We start from the raw sequence: 14,697 nt of genomic DNA on the forward strand, positions 1-14,697 counted from the left end.
TAGAAATGCGTCTTATGGATGTTGTTACAGCCTACTTATATGGATCACTTGATAGTAATATATATATGAAAATCCCTGAAGGATTTAAGATGCCTGAAGCACAAAGTTCAAAACCCAGAGAATGTTATTCTGTGAAATTACTAAGATCATTATATGGGTTGAAGCAATCCGGCAGAATGTGGTATAATAGGCTAAGTGATCACTTGATGAAAAAGGGATATGTAAATAATTCAATATGCCCTTGTGTTTTCATTAAGAAAACAACATCCGGATGCGTAATTATTGCTGTATATGTTGATGATTTAAACATCATTGGAACAAATAAGGAAATTCAAGAAGTTGTGTCATACTTGAAAGAAGAATTTGAAATGAAGGATCTTGGAAAAACCAAGTATTGTCTGGGTTTACAAATTGAACAAAAAGAATGTGGAATATTTGTTCACCAGACAAATTATACAGAAAAGATCCTTAAACGTTTTAATATGGACAAATCAAATCCTTTAAGTACTCCAATGGTTGTTAGATCATTAAACATAGAAAAGGATCCATTCCGTCCATGTGAAGATGATGAAGATATTCTTGGTCCAGAAGTACCATATCTAAGTGCTATCGGTGCCCTTATGTATCTTACAAATTGTACAAGGCCTGATATATCTTTTGCCGTAAATTTATTGGCAAGATTTAGCACATATCCAACAAAGAGACATTGGAACGGAATTAAACATATATTCCGTTATCTACGAGGAACGACAGACTTGGGACTTTTGTATTCAAAAGATGCTAATCCAAGTATAATTGGTTATGCCGATGCTGGATACTTATCTGATCCACACAAAGCACGTTCTCAAACTGGATATGTATTTACTCGTGGAGGCACTGCAATTTCTTGGCGTTCACAGAAACAAACACTTGTAACAACTTCATCAAATCATGCCGAGATTATTGCACTACATGAAGCAAGCCGTGAATGTGTGTGGTTAAAATCAATGACTCAACATATCCAAATCTCATGCGGATTATCATTCGACGAGAAGCCTGTGATACTATATGAAGATAATGCTGCATGTGTTGCTCAAATGAAAGAAGGATACATAAAAAGCGACAGAACTAAACATATTCCTCCTAAGTTCTTCGCATTCACCAAGGAGCTTGAGAAGAATAAATGTATTGATGTTCGTCACATTCAATCAAGTGAAAACTCATCAGATCTCTTCACAAAGGCACTTCCTACGACAATATTCAGAAAGCACATATATAATATTGGGATGCGCAATCTACGAAATTTGTGAAGAATTGTTCGTGTCAACATGAGGGGGAGTTTACGTGACTGCACTCTTTTTCCCTTACTATGGTTTTTATCCCAATGGGTTTTTCCTAGTAAGGTTTTTAACGAGGCAGTATAAAAACACGTAATGTATACAATCATTATGATCATCATCACAAGGGGGAGTGTTGAAAAATTATTTAAAAATGTGTTAAATATTTGTGTTGAAAATGTGAATGTTGAATGTTGAAAATTAGGTAAAATTAGGTGTTGAATATTGAAAATTAGTGTGTGATGATGTAGGTAATGATGTATTTTATTTTTGGATTATTTGTAAAAATTTTCTATAAATAGATCTCTCATTTGTGAAGAAAATCACAATTGAGTTGAGAGAAAAATATTATAAAGTGTGTAGTGTGATAATTTTGAGAGTTTGAGATTTTTACTTTTTTACCGTAAATTTTTATTTTTTCACAACAAACAACTATTTTTTTACTTGAAGCTTCTTTTTTTTTAAAAAAGTTTTGAAATGTTTATTCAAATCAATCGAGCAACCAAATCTGATTTTGCTTTAATTTCAAGCCACTCATATTACTAAATTTCGGTAGGCGGATATCGAGATTCATTGTATGGACATAATTTAAAACCACTGGGGATATTATGGTTACTCTACTCTTATTTTTAAAAAATATTTCTTCAAGCTTTAAAAAATAAAAATCGTGATACTTATATTTTATTTTCTTTGTTGAAACTCATAACTCATTTCTAAATTTATCCATAAATATTAATTTTTAACTTGTTTTCATTATTATTGAAAATATTATAACAAAATATAATAACAATAACTCTTTAAATATTTCAGTCTTCAGATAATTGAGGATTATTACGTTTTTCTTGAAGTAAAATCAATCACGCACTTAATTTTACTATATAATTTTAAAAAATATATTAGAGATTGAATGTTCATATATATATATATATATATACGCACATACAAACACACAATTACACAAATTGTAAAACACAACGTAGCTAGGGATTAAAGATAATAATCCTATCCTAACACTTTTGTTGTGTTGGCTTTCGGTTTCGATTCGTTTCACGCCGGCTTTGATTTGGTTTAAATTGTAGGAGAGCGATAAACAATTAGGCACATATTGATCCAACTTGGAACACAAATAGTAAACAAATCGAACATGACTTTGAATTCAAGTACACAACCTTCTCTGACAACGCCTCGAATTTTTTCTTCTCATAGCCCATCTCTCCTTAATATCACACAAACCATCAACTCCATATTCACCAGTTTTTCCATCAAACAAATCCAGGCCCTCAACCCGTGAAGAAGGATCTTGCCTGATTCGATCAGCTTCAGCGAGTAAGTCATGAATCAGCATTTCTGTAGTCTTTGTAGTAATTCCTCTGAGATACCAAGAAATAGGAGGGGGTGGAACGATGGATGGCTGTATGAGTTGTTCCAATTGCAACTTTGAGCCGATTCTTCCCCTTCCTTTAGTGCAAGAAATGTAATCTTTCAGAGACTCGGGCTTTAACGGGTGGCACAAGTCTTCGTCGACGTATAAAGGTTCCATTTTCCAGCAACCTTCGAATCTTTGCATGAATCCTGACTTTATTTGTTTAAATTTCATCTGACAAGGGAAAAAACATTGTAGACCAACAATTATATAGCTAGTAATTGATAATAACGTGTCGAAATGAAGATACACATTTGATTTTAAGAAGAGGACAAAACATTTCTCAGACCAAAAATGCCAAGTGACATGCCAGGGGCCAATCACTGATTCTAACAATTGAAGCTCGAATCAAACAAACAAAAGAAATACATTTATTAAATGATGTTCCATTCTTACAGTGTGATCTTCTCTGTTCTGATCTACTAAAACATGAACAGAGATAGTCCCAGACCACCAAAGAAATCTCCAAAGTGCTGCTTGCTCTACTTCCAGTAATTGCCTCGATCCTTCCTCAACTAAAACTTTTCTTGATATTACTTCCTAAGGAAATACAAAATAGTGTCTAATTCAAAACGCAAATGGTGCAAAATAAATGCAGATTGTCTGGATTATAGAGAACTCGTTTTTGACACCAAAGCTCATCTTTCCTCTTACACCTTATAGTTTCATGGCCAATTCTTTCTTTGGTGACACGAAGAGTATGATCATTACCTTAATATTCTTGAAAACTCTTTTGCTATCAGGATCTGTGAGAATGTTATAAACCTTATCTGGTGGCAACCCAACATTGACTTTCATAACTAGGTTGCAAAGTGACCCTTTAGGTACGGTGACCTGCGAGAAAGTTATTTGCATGCATATACCCGAAGGCATTATAAAGAGCACTCTCGTGGATAAATCAAAGAATCGGTGGTGGATGGACTGAAATATTACATAGTGAGATATGTCTAGCAACAGCAGAAGCAGAAAACTCCGAATACCTTTATTTCTGGAGGATGATCGACCCACTTTGGATTCTCTTTCCAGGCGTACATTTGTTTTTCTAAATTCAACAATGAAGTGGATAACTCTTCGTCATTCCTCTCAGAAAATTGTAAGATATTTGAATAGTCATCTCTCTTAATTGGTTTGAAATGCAGCTGCAACAATAAGAATGATTTATCTTAAATACAATTGAGTTAAAAGTTCCTTTTTTCAATTTACTTTATGGTCAGTTGTAGCCCACCTCAACATACTCGCACACTTTCTTAGGAAAGTTTGAGACCAAGCTATATATATCAAAATCGGTCAAATTAGGAAGCCCAAAGCTTTTCTTGCTTGAGTCGTCTGTGCTCATTCTTGTGGTTTGAATCTCATCCATCACCACCTGTACGAGTGTTGTAAATATTAAGTTTCTTTTCTTCGAGATCTTGATATAGTCCCGTGGAGTCGCTCGACAACACATTTCTCAGTGGTTCAATGGCATTTTTTGTCAGAGTAAAAGGGTCATGAATCATTAACTACAACTTAGCTTCCAATCTATTCTCTGAAAATGTTGCACGATGTTCATTGAATTTGAATATTGCTTGTAGTAAGATATGATTGAATGAACTTGTTACTTTTTCCCATAAACCATGCTTCAAGGTCTCTAAGACTCTACTGCAAAATATGCCACTTATCTGCTGAAGAAATCACTTAATGAACGTCGTTACAAGAGACAAAGACACAATTATGACATGTGACAAAATTTATCAATTGCTATTCAACTATCTCCGGTTGCTTTAGATCAGTGAGATTTATCCATGTCTATTCCCTACAACCCATGAACTTCATATTAATAGTCCACGGACATGAAACTAACGAATGTTACTCTATGGATACATCAACTCCCCCACAGAGTACTTTAATAACAGCATTCTTATAAGGGCCGACGTAGGACTTCCAACTCCATGAATACGACCTATAAATTTCACAGAGTAATTTTTCCCAAATTCGAATAGCACTCTTTGAATTTGAGTACATTAACTTCCCACAGGAAAAAAATTTGTGAGAGCAGACCCACTTATAATTAGCGTCAACCTCGTGCAAATATTATGGTAAACTGAGCAAATTTCGATTAATCTCCATCAAAATCTATAATAACCATGTAATATCGTCCCAACTCCCAATCGGTCAGTAAACATTTTTATAAAAACTTACAGAAACGGCATAAATCAGCAAACAAACATCACCCAGCAAACAATTATTCAGTGACTGCAAGAAACAGCACACAATATGCACATTCAGACAGCAAGCATCAATCTATTGAGCATATATTTATATATATCAAGAAAAACATAAAATGGAAGATGGGTCGAGTAATATCACTAACCTCACTGCTAAAATGGGAAAAATCGAACAGAATGAAAACCACAAAATCTGAAGAAGATATAATTACGATGCAGTCAAGAAGTCGCGCCGGGCAGAACAACGCTTCTTTCCCAGATTTGAAGTCTCGTGTTTCAACACAAAATTTGCAAACATCGCTAGTAAGCTAAATTACATTCCTTATTTACGGGGTTTTTTTAAAAACTAATATTAGCAAGTGAGAAACGAGGAAAGACAAAACGAGCGTTTGCCATGGTGCTGTGGTCGCCACATTTGCAAGAATGTTATATTTTGAGATATAGCTTTTGGATCCTCTCTCTGGAGACTAGTACACCGTTAAGTAATAGTGATTAATTACATGCAATTTTGATATAAAACAATTTTGATGAATTTGTCCATAATAGAAGACAAAAATAGATATACATATTATATATTTTGGTGTCATGTCATCAACTTTTATAATATACTAGTAATCGTGGCACACGCGTTGCGTGTGTCCTGAATACATGTGGCTAATATATTAAATATTCATGATATTACAACATAATGACGTCACAACATAAAGAAGAGAGTTTATTTTTCACAGTGACTAGTTTGGAGAAGAAATAATATTATTTTTCACGTGAGCAGTTTCCTTATGACGGTGAATATAATATTATTTGTTAAGAAAAAATATAATATAAAAAATAAGAAAAAGTAAAATAGGAAAGAAAGTTGGTGTTCTCATAGAANATATAAAATAATTACAGTTGGGGTTCAATATTTAGAAATGATGTGGCTAACAAATTAGATGCGTACATTATGGAAACTTATATTTTTTATTTAAATTACAAAAATATTTTGAACCTTTGAATTCAAAGTTATCTCTATTATTTTTTATTCCCTATTATCATTGAAAAGTGAAAATATCACCATGTGTGTCAATTTAATTGTCTATCTAGCTGACATAAAAATCTTGAAAGTAAATGTTTTAGAATTAATCCCTTAAAAACAGACTATTAAGTTTGTAACTTTGGTCCTGAATTTAGATAGATGGGTAACTCAAGAAGTCCTAAAGTGTGAAATTTTCTCTATTTAAGATCTGTTATCCAAAACTATTGAGGATATCGACCATATAATTAAAGTAGAGTGAATGAAATGAAAGATGACATCGGTAGTTTTATACGTTAGAAGATTGTTTGTGAGATTGAAAAAAAAAAATTTATAAGATTATTGTTCAAACAACTATGTTTTATGGCTCGGAACGTTGGGTTATTACAAGATTACAAATACATAAAACAATAGTAGCAGAGATTTTTCAGTCAAATTCTTCCCATTCTAATGGATCGTTTGGGCCTACTTTTGTCGTCTTATCAACAGTGGCTTGCGTGCTGGGATGTCTGCAAAGGCGGCAGTGGCGCACCGCCGCTCGAAGGGCAAGAAGCAAAGCCATGGACTTGGACCCAAATAATGGGAATCTAGGCAAGAACCTAACTTCCAAACTAGAGATGTGGACATAGAATTCGGATTTGACAATAAAAATATCCCTTTCCTGAAGACGGAGGAAAGCAAGCTCATAATATTAATAGTGGACACAGGCCAGAAGTAAGATGGATTTAAACATTTTTAAATAAAGAATTTGAGATACATCTATCTTGGATGTGATTTGAAATCCATGTTTCAAATGCATGAATCCAATGCAATCTGTATATATTTACAACCCTAATATTGATTAAATATTTTACCTTTGACTCGAATATTGTTTTTCGACCCAATGTGGAGGCACAAAATGTAAGCTGAATCTCACGGTAGAAAAGAAAAAGCCTGAATTTGCATCGGCCCAATTTTGGAAGCCCAAATATCAAGCCAACTTCGCATGTCACGAAACCTTAATTTATATATATATATATTATTTATCGATAACGAATATGTTTAAATTTTTGTTGTCCAGCGATATTTTTTTATTGTAATTTCATTTTGTCCCATTCTAATATACCAAACAAATCCGATTGAGCTTGGAGTAGCGGACCACGCCTAAATCGTTGAAAATTCTACCCCGGCCATTTCTCATTTTTTTTATTTGATAATAATTACCGGTCAGGACTTCATATTATATGATTAAAGAATTTTTCAGGTCTCGTTTCGAATTTAGGATATTAATGTAAGTTATCACCTTTTGTCTTTTTATGTTTAACAATAATAAACTATATTAACGAAATTGATATCACGCAATCGAGCTATAAAAATACATAATACATATAATACACATGTAGCATATAATTCATATTTTTATATCATGTTATCTTATATAGATTGATCGTTACTATACTTATTTTTTAAAAATGGCAGTGAGTTGAATGTTTTTGTTAAGATCATGGATTTATGTTTGACTTGATCCTAAAAATTAGTTCAACGAAGAGCGTCCAAATACATATATAAAACTTTCAATAACTCAATTCAACTGAAGTTAGACTACTATTCTACTAACATTCTTTTCACGTTCATTAATGAACATCGAAAAATTGAGTTTATAAAATATGAACGAGTGTACTATATTAAGATCCTAAGTCTTTAACATAAAAAAAAATGTTTGAATCATGCACTTACCTAAATTTCATATTTCTAGCTAGTTGAAACAATTTAATGTGATTAATTTACATAGATTTTAGTATAAAATAGTTGATTTGGAACAGCGAGAAAATATCAATTGTGGATTCGCACCAAATATTTTACCAGAAAGTGTTGGCTACGAACAATACGTGGCCCTCTAAACATTAGGATTTGGGAAGCAAGATTTAAAATATTTTGATTTTATATAATGTCTGTAACACGTGTTGCACACCAAAGAGTAGATTTATATGGGTCGGGAGTTATTTAATATATCGAATAAGAATGAACACGATTGCTTGTATTTTGGCAACATTATTACGTTCCAGGACAACACACCTTCAATTTTAGGCAGCACTTTAAATTAAAAATCATGGCAGTGGCTACATGCCAAATACAATTTATAATATTTTTCAAATGAATTTTCCACGGCAAAAAAGCAATGCTTCCCATTTAATAATAAGATTTAAAAAACATGAATCCAAGTGGACCATTTTACCCCCAACTAGTGTAGCATAGTTGGTAGGTAAAAACAATTGTTATTTTTAAGTATAAATGTGATATTGATCTAGATTATGAAAATATAATATAATTGTTCCTGTTATTGACGAGACTATGAAGATATACTATAATTTTCTTTTGTTTTTATTATTATTAAAATAAGATAATACAATGATCAAAAGTTTTTTATTACAATAAATTTATATTTATAACCAATAAATTATATGGAGATTCTCGCTCATGGGCGACAAAATACACACTACATACATTATTTTTTCCGAAAGTTGAAAGGTCAAAGTTTCTATACAACTAATAATCTTTTTTTTTTTTTTCTTTTTTCATCTTTCTCGGCCGCAGTAATTTCCACGCACTTTCTCATCTCATTTTTTCTTCTTCCCCAAATAAAGTTAAAGTAGTAGTAAAAAACTTTTACACGTATTTCCTATTGAATTGAATTGAATTTTCTTAAATATGTTCAATGTTTGACCCATACAACTCATTCACAAAGTCTCAATTAAGGTAAACTAAATTTATTACCCGAGGCATCAACCAGCCAAACACGCCTATAATATCATCATCTTTATTATAAATAGTGTGACACAAAGATGATTCAATCCATCTCTCTCCAACTCACCGTGTGCTGAAAACTAAGCTTCGTCATCCCAAAAAAAAAAATATATATGGGGCCAAAGATAAATTCAGAAAGGCTGGGAAGCTTTGATAAAAATTCAGATTCGGAAACCAAAGTAACCCAAGATTTCTACAAGCAGCTGGATTTCACCAATAGTGCTTCACAAGAATTAATTCACCAAGAGGAAGTAGAAAAAGGAACTACAGAAAATGAAGAGTTTTCCTTCACATGTGGAGGAGCTGATGCGTTACCAATAGCGGCGGAGGATGCGTTCATCAACGGCCAGATCAAGTCGATCTTCCCATTATTCGACCGGGATTTCGATGAATCGGACGCCTTGCACCAAAACTTGTCTATGAAGCCTCCCGTGAAGAGGTTTTTCGTGGAAACAAAGGATAGCGTCGAGTTGACATCAGCAAACGCCGGTGACGACGCCACAGTGGGTAGGCCAGACATGAAGGCGGTGGAGGTTTCGCGGGAGGTCTGCAAGAAGAGCAACTCAACAGGGTTTTCGAAAATATGGCGGTTCAGAGATTTTTTGCGCAGGAGTAATAGCGATGGAAGGGACGCTTTTGTGTTCTTGAACGAGAATTCCCACGCGCCGAGTGAGAAGCTTGAAAAAAAGGTGTCAGCAAATAAGGTGAAGAAGGGCAAAACGGCATCGTTGTCAGCTCACGAAGTGTATTTGAGGAATAAGGCTAAAGATGGAGAGAAGCGGCGTTCGTATCTACCTTATCGACCGGAGTTGATGGGTTTCTTCACTAATGTCAATACTGGGTTGAGTAAAAACGTGCATCCTTATTAACAAGAATCGTTTTCTTTTGTTTTATCTCACATTCTTTACTTTGTATATTTTGCATGCGAAACGAATCGATCGTGTTAATTATATTATTATGACGTCTCAATTTCAGTTGAAATGATGAAAATATGTTAATGTTGATCATGTTGGATTTGTGTATTTTGTTGTGTTTTCAGCCGACGATCTTACTTACGTATATTTTGTCAGCGATAAATGTTAACACGGGCTATTTTTACAACAAAAGATAAAATATTTTTTTCAAAAAATAATATTTTTTTTAATAAATAATTCGAAATATAATATTTATCTCACAAAATTAAATTAATTTATAAAATCTTCTTAATTTTTTTTTTCTTTCTAAATCCAATGGTATTTGAAATTATTATAAGCGAGCCAAATGAAACCTTATCCCTTAAGGTCGTTGATTTTTTTTATTTTATATATATATATATATATATTTGTATTATGTTATACACACATTCCTCAATTAATATTTTATACTATTTTTTAATTTTAAAAAGTTTAGAATATGAACTGACTGACACAAGGGAAAGGAAACTTCCAAGTGGCGATGTGCAGTATTGAGTAATGCCAAGTTTCTTCAATAAAAGCGTGCGTCGTTATTATAAGTCCATTAAAATGGTTCGCACACACCAACTCCATTTGAATGCTAGCTTTTCCTCAAATAACCGAAGACCGGAGACCACGTTGAAGGTCACGAGTTGACCAAACCACCACCATAATGGTCACAATTTTAAACTTTATCTAGCAGGGTTAATGAGATTATACTGTGTGATATCATCATATATTACCTTCACTTCCGATTTAATGATAGTTACTGATATTTGATTTGTATGATAAGACACGATGATAAAAACAATATAATCAGAAAACTAAGAATGATGAATCGATATATATGGGTAACGAAAAGATGCACGTATGACTCTAATAATTTATTATTTTAGTTATGCTTTCACATGGTTCTATATTAATTTTGGTTTCATTTCTTGTTTTAAAAAAATGCAAAGCGAAAGTCCTAAATCAAAAAAGAAGGATGACCAAATTTGATCCGAGTGTGTGACGGTGGGTGTTTTAAAAAGTATAGTAATTGGTCAATTAATCCAACTGGGCCCGCAGTTCATAAACATTTTTTTTCCAATTGTATAAATATTCGGCTGATGGGTTGCTAAGCCCGTTATTTCTTTAATAGGTCCGATTTATTTACCAAATTAGACGCCATGCGAACGTCCAGTTTATATAAAATAAAAATAAAAATAAAAATAATAATAATTTATCGAGCTACTATGCTAATCAGGTCCAGTTTATACTGCTTATTTGTATATAACACACAATATCTTCCATTTTAATATTGATTGTATGATCAATAGACTTGGAATTATCCAACTATAATCTTTGTACTTATTGTGATTATTTTCATTTCTTTGCAAATATATAGCACCGATACACATTGTAATCAAATGATTCAATTAAATACCATAAAAGATTATCCTCGTTCTCGTCTTTGTTCCCAATTTTTCAAAAAAAATATCAATGTCATTTAATCCAGAAAAACTGATCAAAGATTTGTATCAATCACATAAATTAACTATTTTAATGAGAAAATTTCATTTGACATTATAGATTAGTAAAATATAAATTGCGTTATTCTTTATTTCATTCATTCTAATGATAAAATCGGAACGATTCTAAAACTAATAACATGCCAAAGTTGTTATTTTTTTAAGTTCTTTGGATTCTTCTCCTTATTTTTATGTAAGAATCTAATGATTTTTACGATAAAATGAAAATAAATTTCGTATTTGCAAATGGATCGATCCATTAGTAGACACGGTTCACAAATGGATTTCCCAAATAGCCCACGACTACTACGACATCGTAGGAGGTCTGAAAGAAAACGACACCGTTAATCTCCGCGAATTATCTTCTGCACTTCCTTCTTCCTTCCTCGGTTCCTCTGCAACTGAAATAACCATAACCACACTCTCAGAATCATACATTCTGTGACTGATGCCAATTCTTGCAAATCTATTCAAACCAATACCCACTACCGCACCCCCCTCCACCGCTACCCCTTACTCCACCCCCAAGCCACCCATCCCCATCCCCAAATACCCACCTCCTGTTAAACACCAAAAGAACCATCGCCTACCGCCCTCGAATCCTATATCTCATACCTCCCTCAGCCCTGCCTTCAAAACCCACCATAGAAACTCCAAGTACTACAAACCCATCAAACCAGGCCAGAATATACCCCTGCCCGATGGTGAAGACCGTGCAATCATAGTCGGTAACTCTGGTATTTCGTACCAGCTGCCCGGTGCCCCATTTGAATTTATGTACAGTTATTCCGAAACACCTAAGGCGCAGCCTTTGGCTATGCGGGAGCCTGCATTCTTACCCTTTGAACCGCCTACCATGCCACGGCCGTGGACAGGGAAAGCGCCGATGAAGAAAAATAAAAGAAATATTAAGCTTTTTGAGCCTTTGGGCGGCGGTGGAAATGATGAGAGAGGAAATGTTGGTGGAAAAAGGTATGAAATGCTTAGGGCTTATGAGCTGGGTAAGTTTAGTGTGAGACCGCGGGAAGAGGTTTTAGGGGAGCCATTGGCGAGGTGGGAGATTAAGGACATGTTGAAACCTTACATATCAAGTAATAAGCAGGTGAATTTAGGTGAGTTTTTTTCTCATCGTTTTTTCTTTATTCGTTAAGATTCTTGATTTCGCTTGTTTGATGAAGTGATTTTTGGGGTGCAGTGGGGATAAGGCTTTTCTTTATTTTTTTAATTGAAAAAAATGCGATCTTTATGTTATGATTTTTGGTAACGTTTCTGGCTTTGAAGTTCTACAAAAGCTCGAAGTACAATGGCGCGCTCATTTTCTTAAAACTGTTAAGATTAAATTCTTTTACGACAAGATGTGACAACTCTTGTTAATTATGATTTTGGATTATGTAGGTAGGGATGGCTTAACTCACAATATGTTGGAGTTGATCCACACGCATTGGAGGAGACAACCTGTTTGTAAAGTTCGGTGTTTGGGTGTTCCAACTGTTGACATGGACAATATATGCCAGTGCCTTGAGGTTCTAGTGCAGCATTACATTGAACATTTCTTTTAAGTAATATTCTTTCTATGTTTGATTGCATGCCTGACATTCAATTGGCCCTTATTATCTTTTTTAATTAATATTTTTCTTTTCCTATTTTACAGGAAAAGGCTGGTGGAAAGATAATTCATAGGGTTGGTGGAGTTGTATATCTTTTTCGTGGTAGAAATTATGATCATCGTAGACGACCCAAATTACCTGTGATGCTTTGGAAACCAGCTGCACCAGTTTATCCAAAACTTATACAAGATGCTCCTGAGGGTTTGACTAAGGAAGAAGCCGATGAATTACGGGAGAAAGGAAAAGGCCTACTGCCAATATGCAAATTAGGTGATTTTTTAGCAGTGAAAACCCTCTAAATTCCAGGAATATATCCATTGGTCATAGTAATATTTGCTTTACATATTTCATATACTTTTCTTTGCTATCTGTTCCTTTCATTCCCTATAGGTAAAAATGGTGTTTATGTCTCCCTTGTGAGGGATGTAAGAACTGCTTTTGAGGGATCTGTATTGGTGAAGATAGACTGTAGAGGGATGCATCCCAGTGACTACAAGAAGCTGGGAGCTAAGCTGAAGGTTATTTTTCTTACATTGCCTACCAAGATTGTTGAAGATTTCTTTGCTTGTTTTAACTTATTTGTCATTTCTTCGTCGACAGGAATTGGTTCCATGTGTGCTTTTATCTTTTGATGATGAACAAATATTGATGTGGAGAGGAAAAGATTGGAAATCTATGTACAGGGATGAGCCTCCTGCTATTAACCTTTCTAGCGGTAATGGTGCCAGATTTGTCAATACATCAGGTACTCGTGGAATATTTGACGGCTCCTAAATGGGATTATGTTCATCGCTATTTCGCTGCTCTTTGGTGTTCCTGTATTTTTTGTTTTAATTGATCATTGGAAACTGGACTTTCTTTTGTAGGGACATGTAAACTCTGATAAAAATAATTTGAAGTAGTCATGCACCCTGTGGGTTTGATTTGTTTAATTACTTTCATGGTGGAAGAATTTTACTTTTTTTCTTCTTCCTTGAATCAGGTGCTAAATCAGTGAATTCGAGCCCCAAAATGATGTTCTTGTGGCAGCGTGCGATTACATCAGGAAAGGCTTCGGTTTTGGATGAGATTGATCTTACTCTTGATGATATTTTGTCTAAGGTGGAGAAATTTGATATCACTTCTCGGGCAATAGAGCACTCATATCCTGCCATAATTTACTCGAATATAGAACATGTCAAGTATTTGAAGGACAATAATCATCGTGAAGATGATGACTATGATAATGTCGAAGTAGAGGAGTCATCGTTTCCTTTAGGATCATTGCCTGTTGACCTGATAGCAAAGCAGCTGAGTGATAGTGAAGGATGAGTTTCCAAAAAAACCAACAAATATCATTCTTTGCTATCAGGATGCTGTAATTCGAAAATGCAATTCTAGATGGACACGCAGCTCTTGGTTGAAAGATTTCACGGGGTTGAAGCAAATTGGAGAAAAGAAGTGATTTGAGACTTGTTTGGAAAGAATAACAATAAGTACTGATGCTATATATCTTATTCAGTATTCACATATGTACATCTCCTATGTATAGAGTTGCAACAAGGATTAATGCCCCGCTTGTTGCTCTGAAAATTTACACAATTCATGGACTAAAACTTTAATTCTATATTTATATATATATAAAAAAATTAACCGTTTAAGCTTTGCTACTCTGATGATCGAGTTGTGATATTTCCTCTCGCAGCCGTTTTTCCTTTGAGAGCACTTCAGCTAGCCTGTTGGGGGAAAAAAGAGAAGAAAATAACCTGTAATAATGTCTTTGGAATTGTAGATTAATGAACCGCTAGTATTTTGAGTTGATGTCATACCTGATTAGTGCTTCTTCATTTGTTCCCTGGTTTGAAGGCTCATAAATTCCCGTCTCCAGATTCACTCTGGAAACTGGTTTTTTCAGCAACTTTTCACCAA

The 14,697-nt window shown here is 34.1% G+C and overlaps 3 protein-coding genes across 4 annotated transcripts; 2 read left to right on the plus strand and 1 right to left on the minus strand.

Moving 5' to 3' along the window:
- Nucleotides 1-2,419: 2,419 nt before the first annotated feature.
- On the minus strand, nt 2,420-5,290 carry LOC140978559 (uncharacterized). Of its 2 annotated transcripts, none has more exons than XM_073443710.1 (6): nt 5,090-5,290; nt 3,965-4,105; nt 3,720-3,878; nt 3,451-3,573; nt 3,136-3,279; nt 2,420-2,913 (listed from the first exon to the last, which is right to left on the minus strand). In XM_073443710.1, the coding sequence occupies exons 2-6, from the start codon at nt 4,097-4,099 to the stop codon at nt 2,473-2,475; spliced, it is 1,002 nt and encodes a 333-aa protein (XP_073299811.1). In that variant the 5' UTR covers nt 4,100-4,105; nt 5,090-5,290; the 3' UTR covers nt 2,420-2,472. The 2 variants fall into 2 exon arrangements, with proteins under 2 accessions (XP_073299811.1, XP_073299812.1); XM_073443711.1 differs by lacking the exon at nt 5,090-5,290 and adding an exon at nt 4,918-5,065.
- A 3,562-nt stretch (nt 5,291-8,852) lies between these two features.
- On the plus strand, nt 8,853-9,608 carry LOC140979209 (uncharacterized). Its single transcript, XM_073444534.1, has one exon. The coding sequence runs from the start codon at nt 8,853-8,855 to the stop codon at nt 9,606-9,608; it is 756 nt and encodes a 251-aa protein (XP_073300635.1).
- A 1,872-nt stretch (nt 9,609-11,480) lies between these two features.
- LOC140978560 (CRS2-associated factor 2, chloroplastic) lies at nt 11,481-14,403 on the plus strand. Its single transcript, XM_073443712.1, has 6 exons — nt 11,481-12,294; nt 12,578-12,705; nt 12,834-13,059; nt 13,180-13,307; nt 13,390-13,534; nt 13,772-14,403. The coding sequence occupies exons 1-6, from the start codon at nt 11,631-11,633 to the stop codon at nt 14,098-14,100; spliced, it is 1,620 nt and encodes a 539-aa protein (XP_073299813.1). The 5' UTR covers nt 11,481-11,630; the 3' UTR covers nt 14,101-14,403.
- The last annotated feature ends 294 nt before the right edge of the window (nt 14,404-14,697 follow it).

This window comes from Primulina huaijiensis, chromosome 6, assembly GCF_012295235.1.
Source record: "Primulina huaijiensis isolate GDHJ02 chromosome 6, ASM1229523v2, whole genome shotgun sequence".
In the NCBI taxonomy this organism is placed as follows: Eukaryota; Viridiplantae; Streptophyta; class Magnoliopsida; order Lamiales; family Gesneriaceae; genus Primulina; species Primulina huaijiensis.

Excerpts from the sequence above, each read along its gene's own strand:
- LOC140979209 (XM_073444534.1), top strand. The coding sequence starts at position 8,853 with ATGGGGCCAAAGATAAATTCAGAAAGGCTGGGAAGCTTTGATAAAAAT.
- LOC140978559 (XM_073443710.1), bottom strand. The coding sequence starts at position 4,099 with ATGGATGAGATTCAAACCACAAGAATGAGCACAGACGACTCAAGCAAG. Across the intron at positions 3,879-3,964 it reads AAGTGTGCGAGTATGTTGAG|CTGCATTTCAAACCAATTAA; the intron begins GTGGGCTACAAC and ends TTATTGTTGCAG. Across the intron at positions 2,914-3,135 it reads AGAACAGAGAAGATCACACT|ATGAAATTTAAACAAATAAA; the intron begins GTAAGAATGGAA and ends TTCCCTTGTCAG.
- LOC140978560 (XM_073443712.1), top strand. The coding sequence starts at position 11,631 with ATGCCAATTCTTGCAAATCTATTCAAACCAATACCCACTACCGCACCC. Across the intron at positions 13,060-13,179 it reads ACTGCCAATATGCAAATTAG|GTAAAAATGGTGTTTATGTC; the intron begins GTGATTTTTTAG and ends CATTCCCTATAG. Across the intron at positions 13,535-13,771 it reads CAGATTTGTCAATACATCAG|GTGCTAAATCAGTGAATTCG; the intron begins GTACTCGTGGAA and ends TCCTTGAATCAG.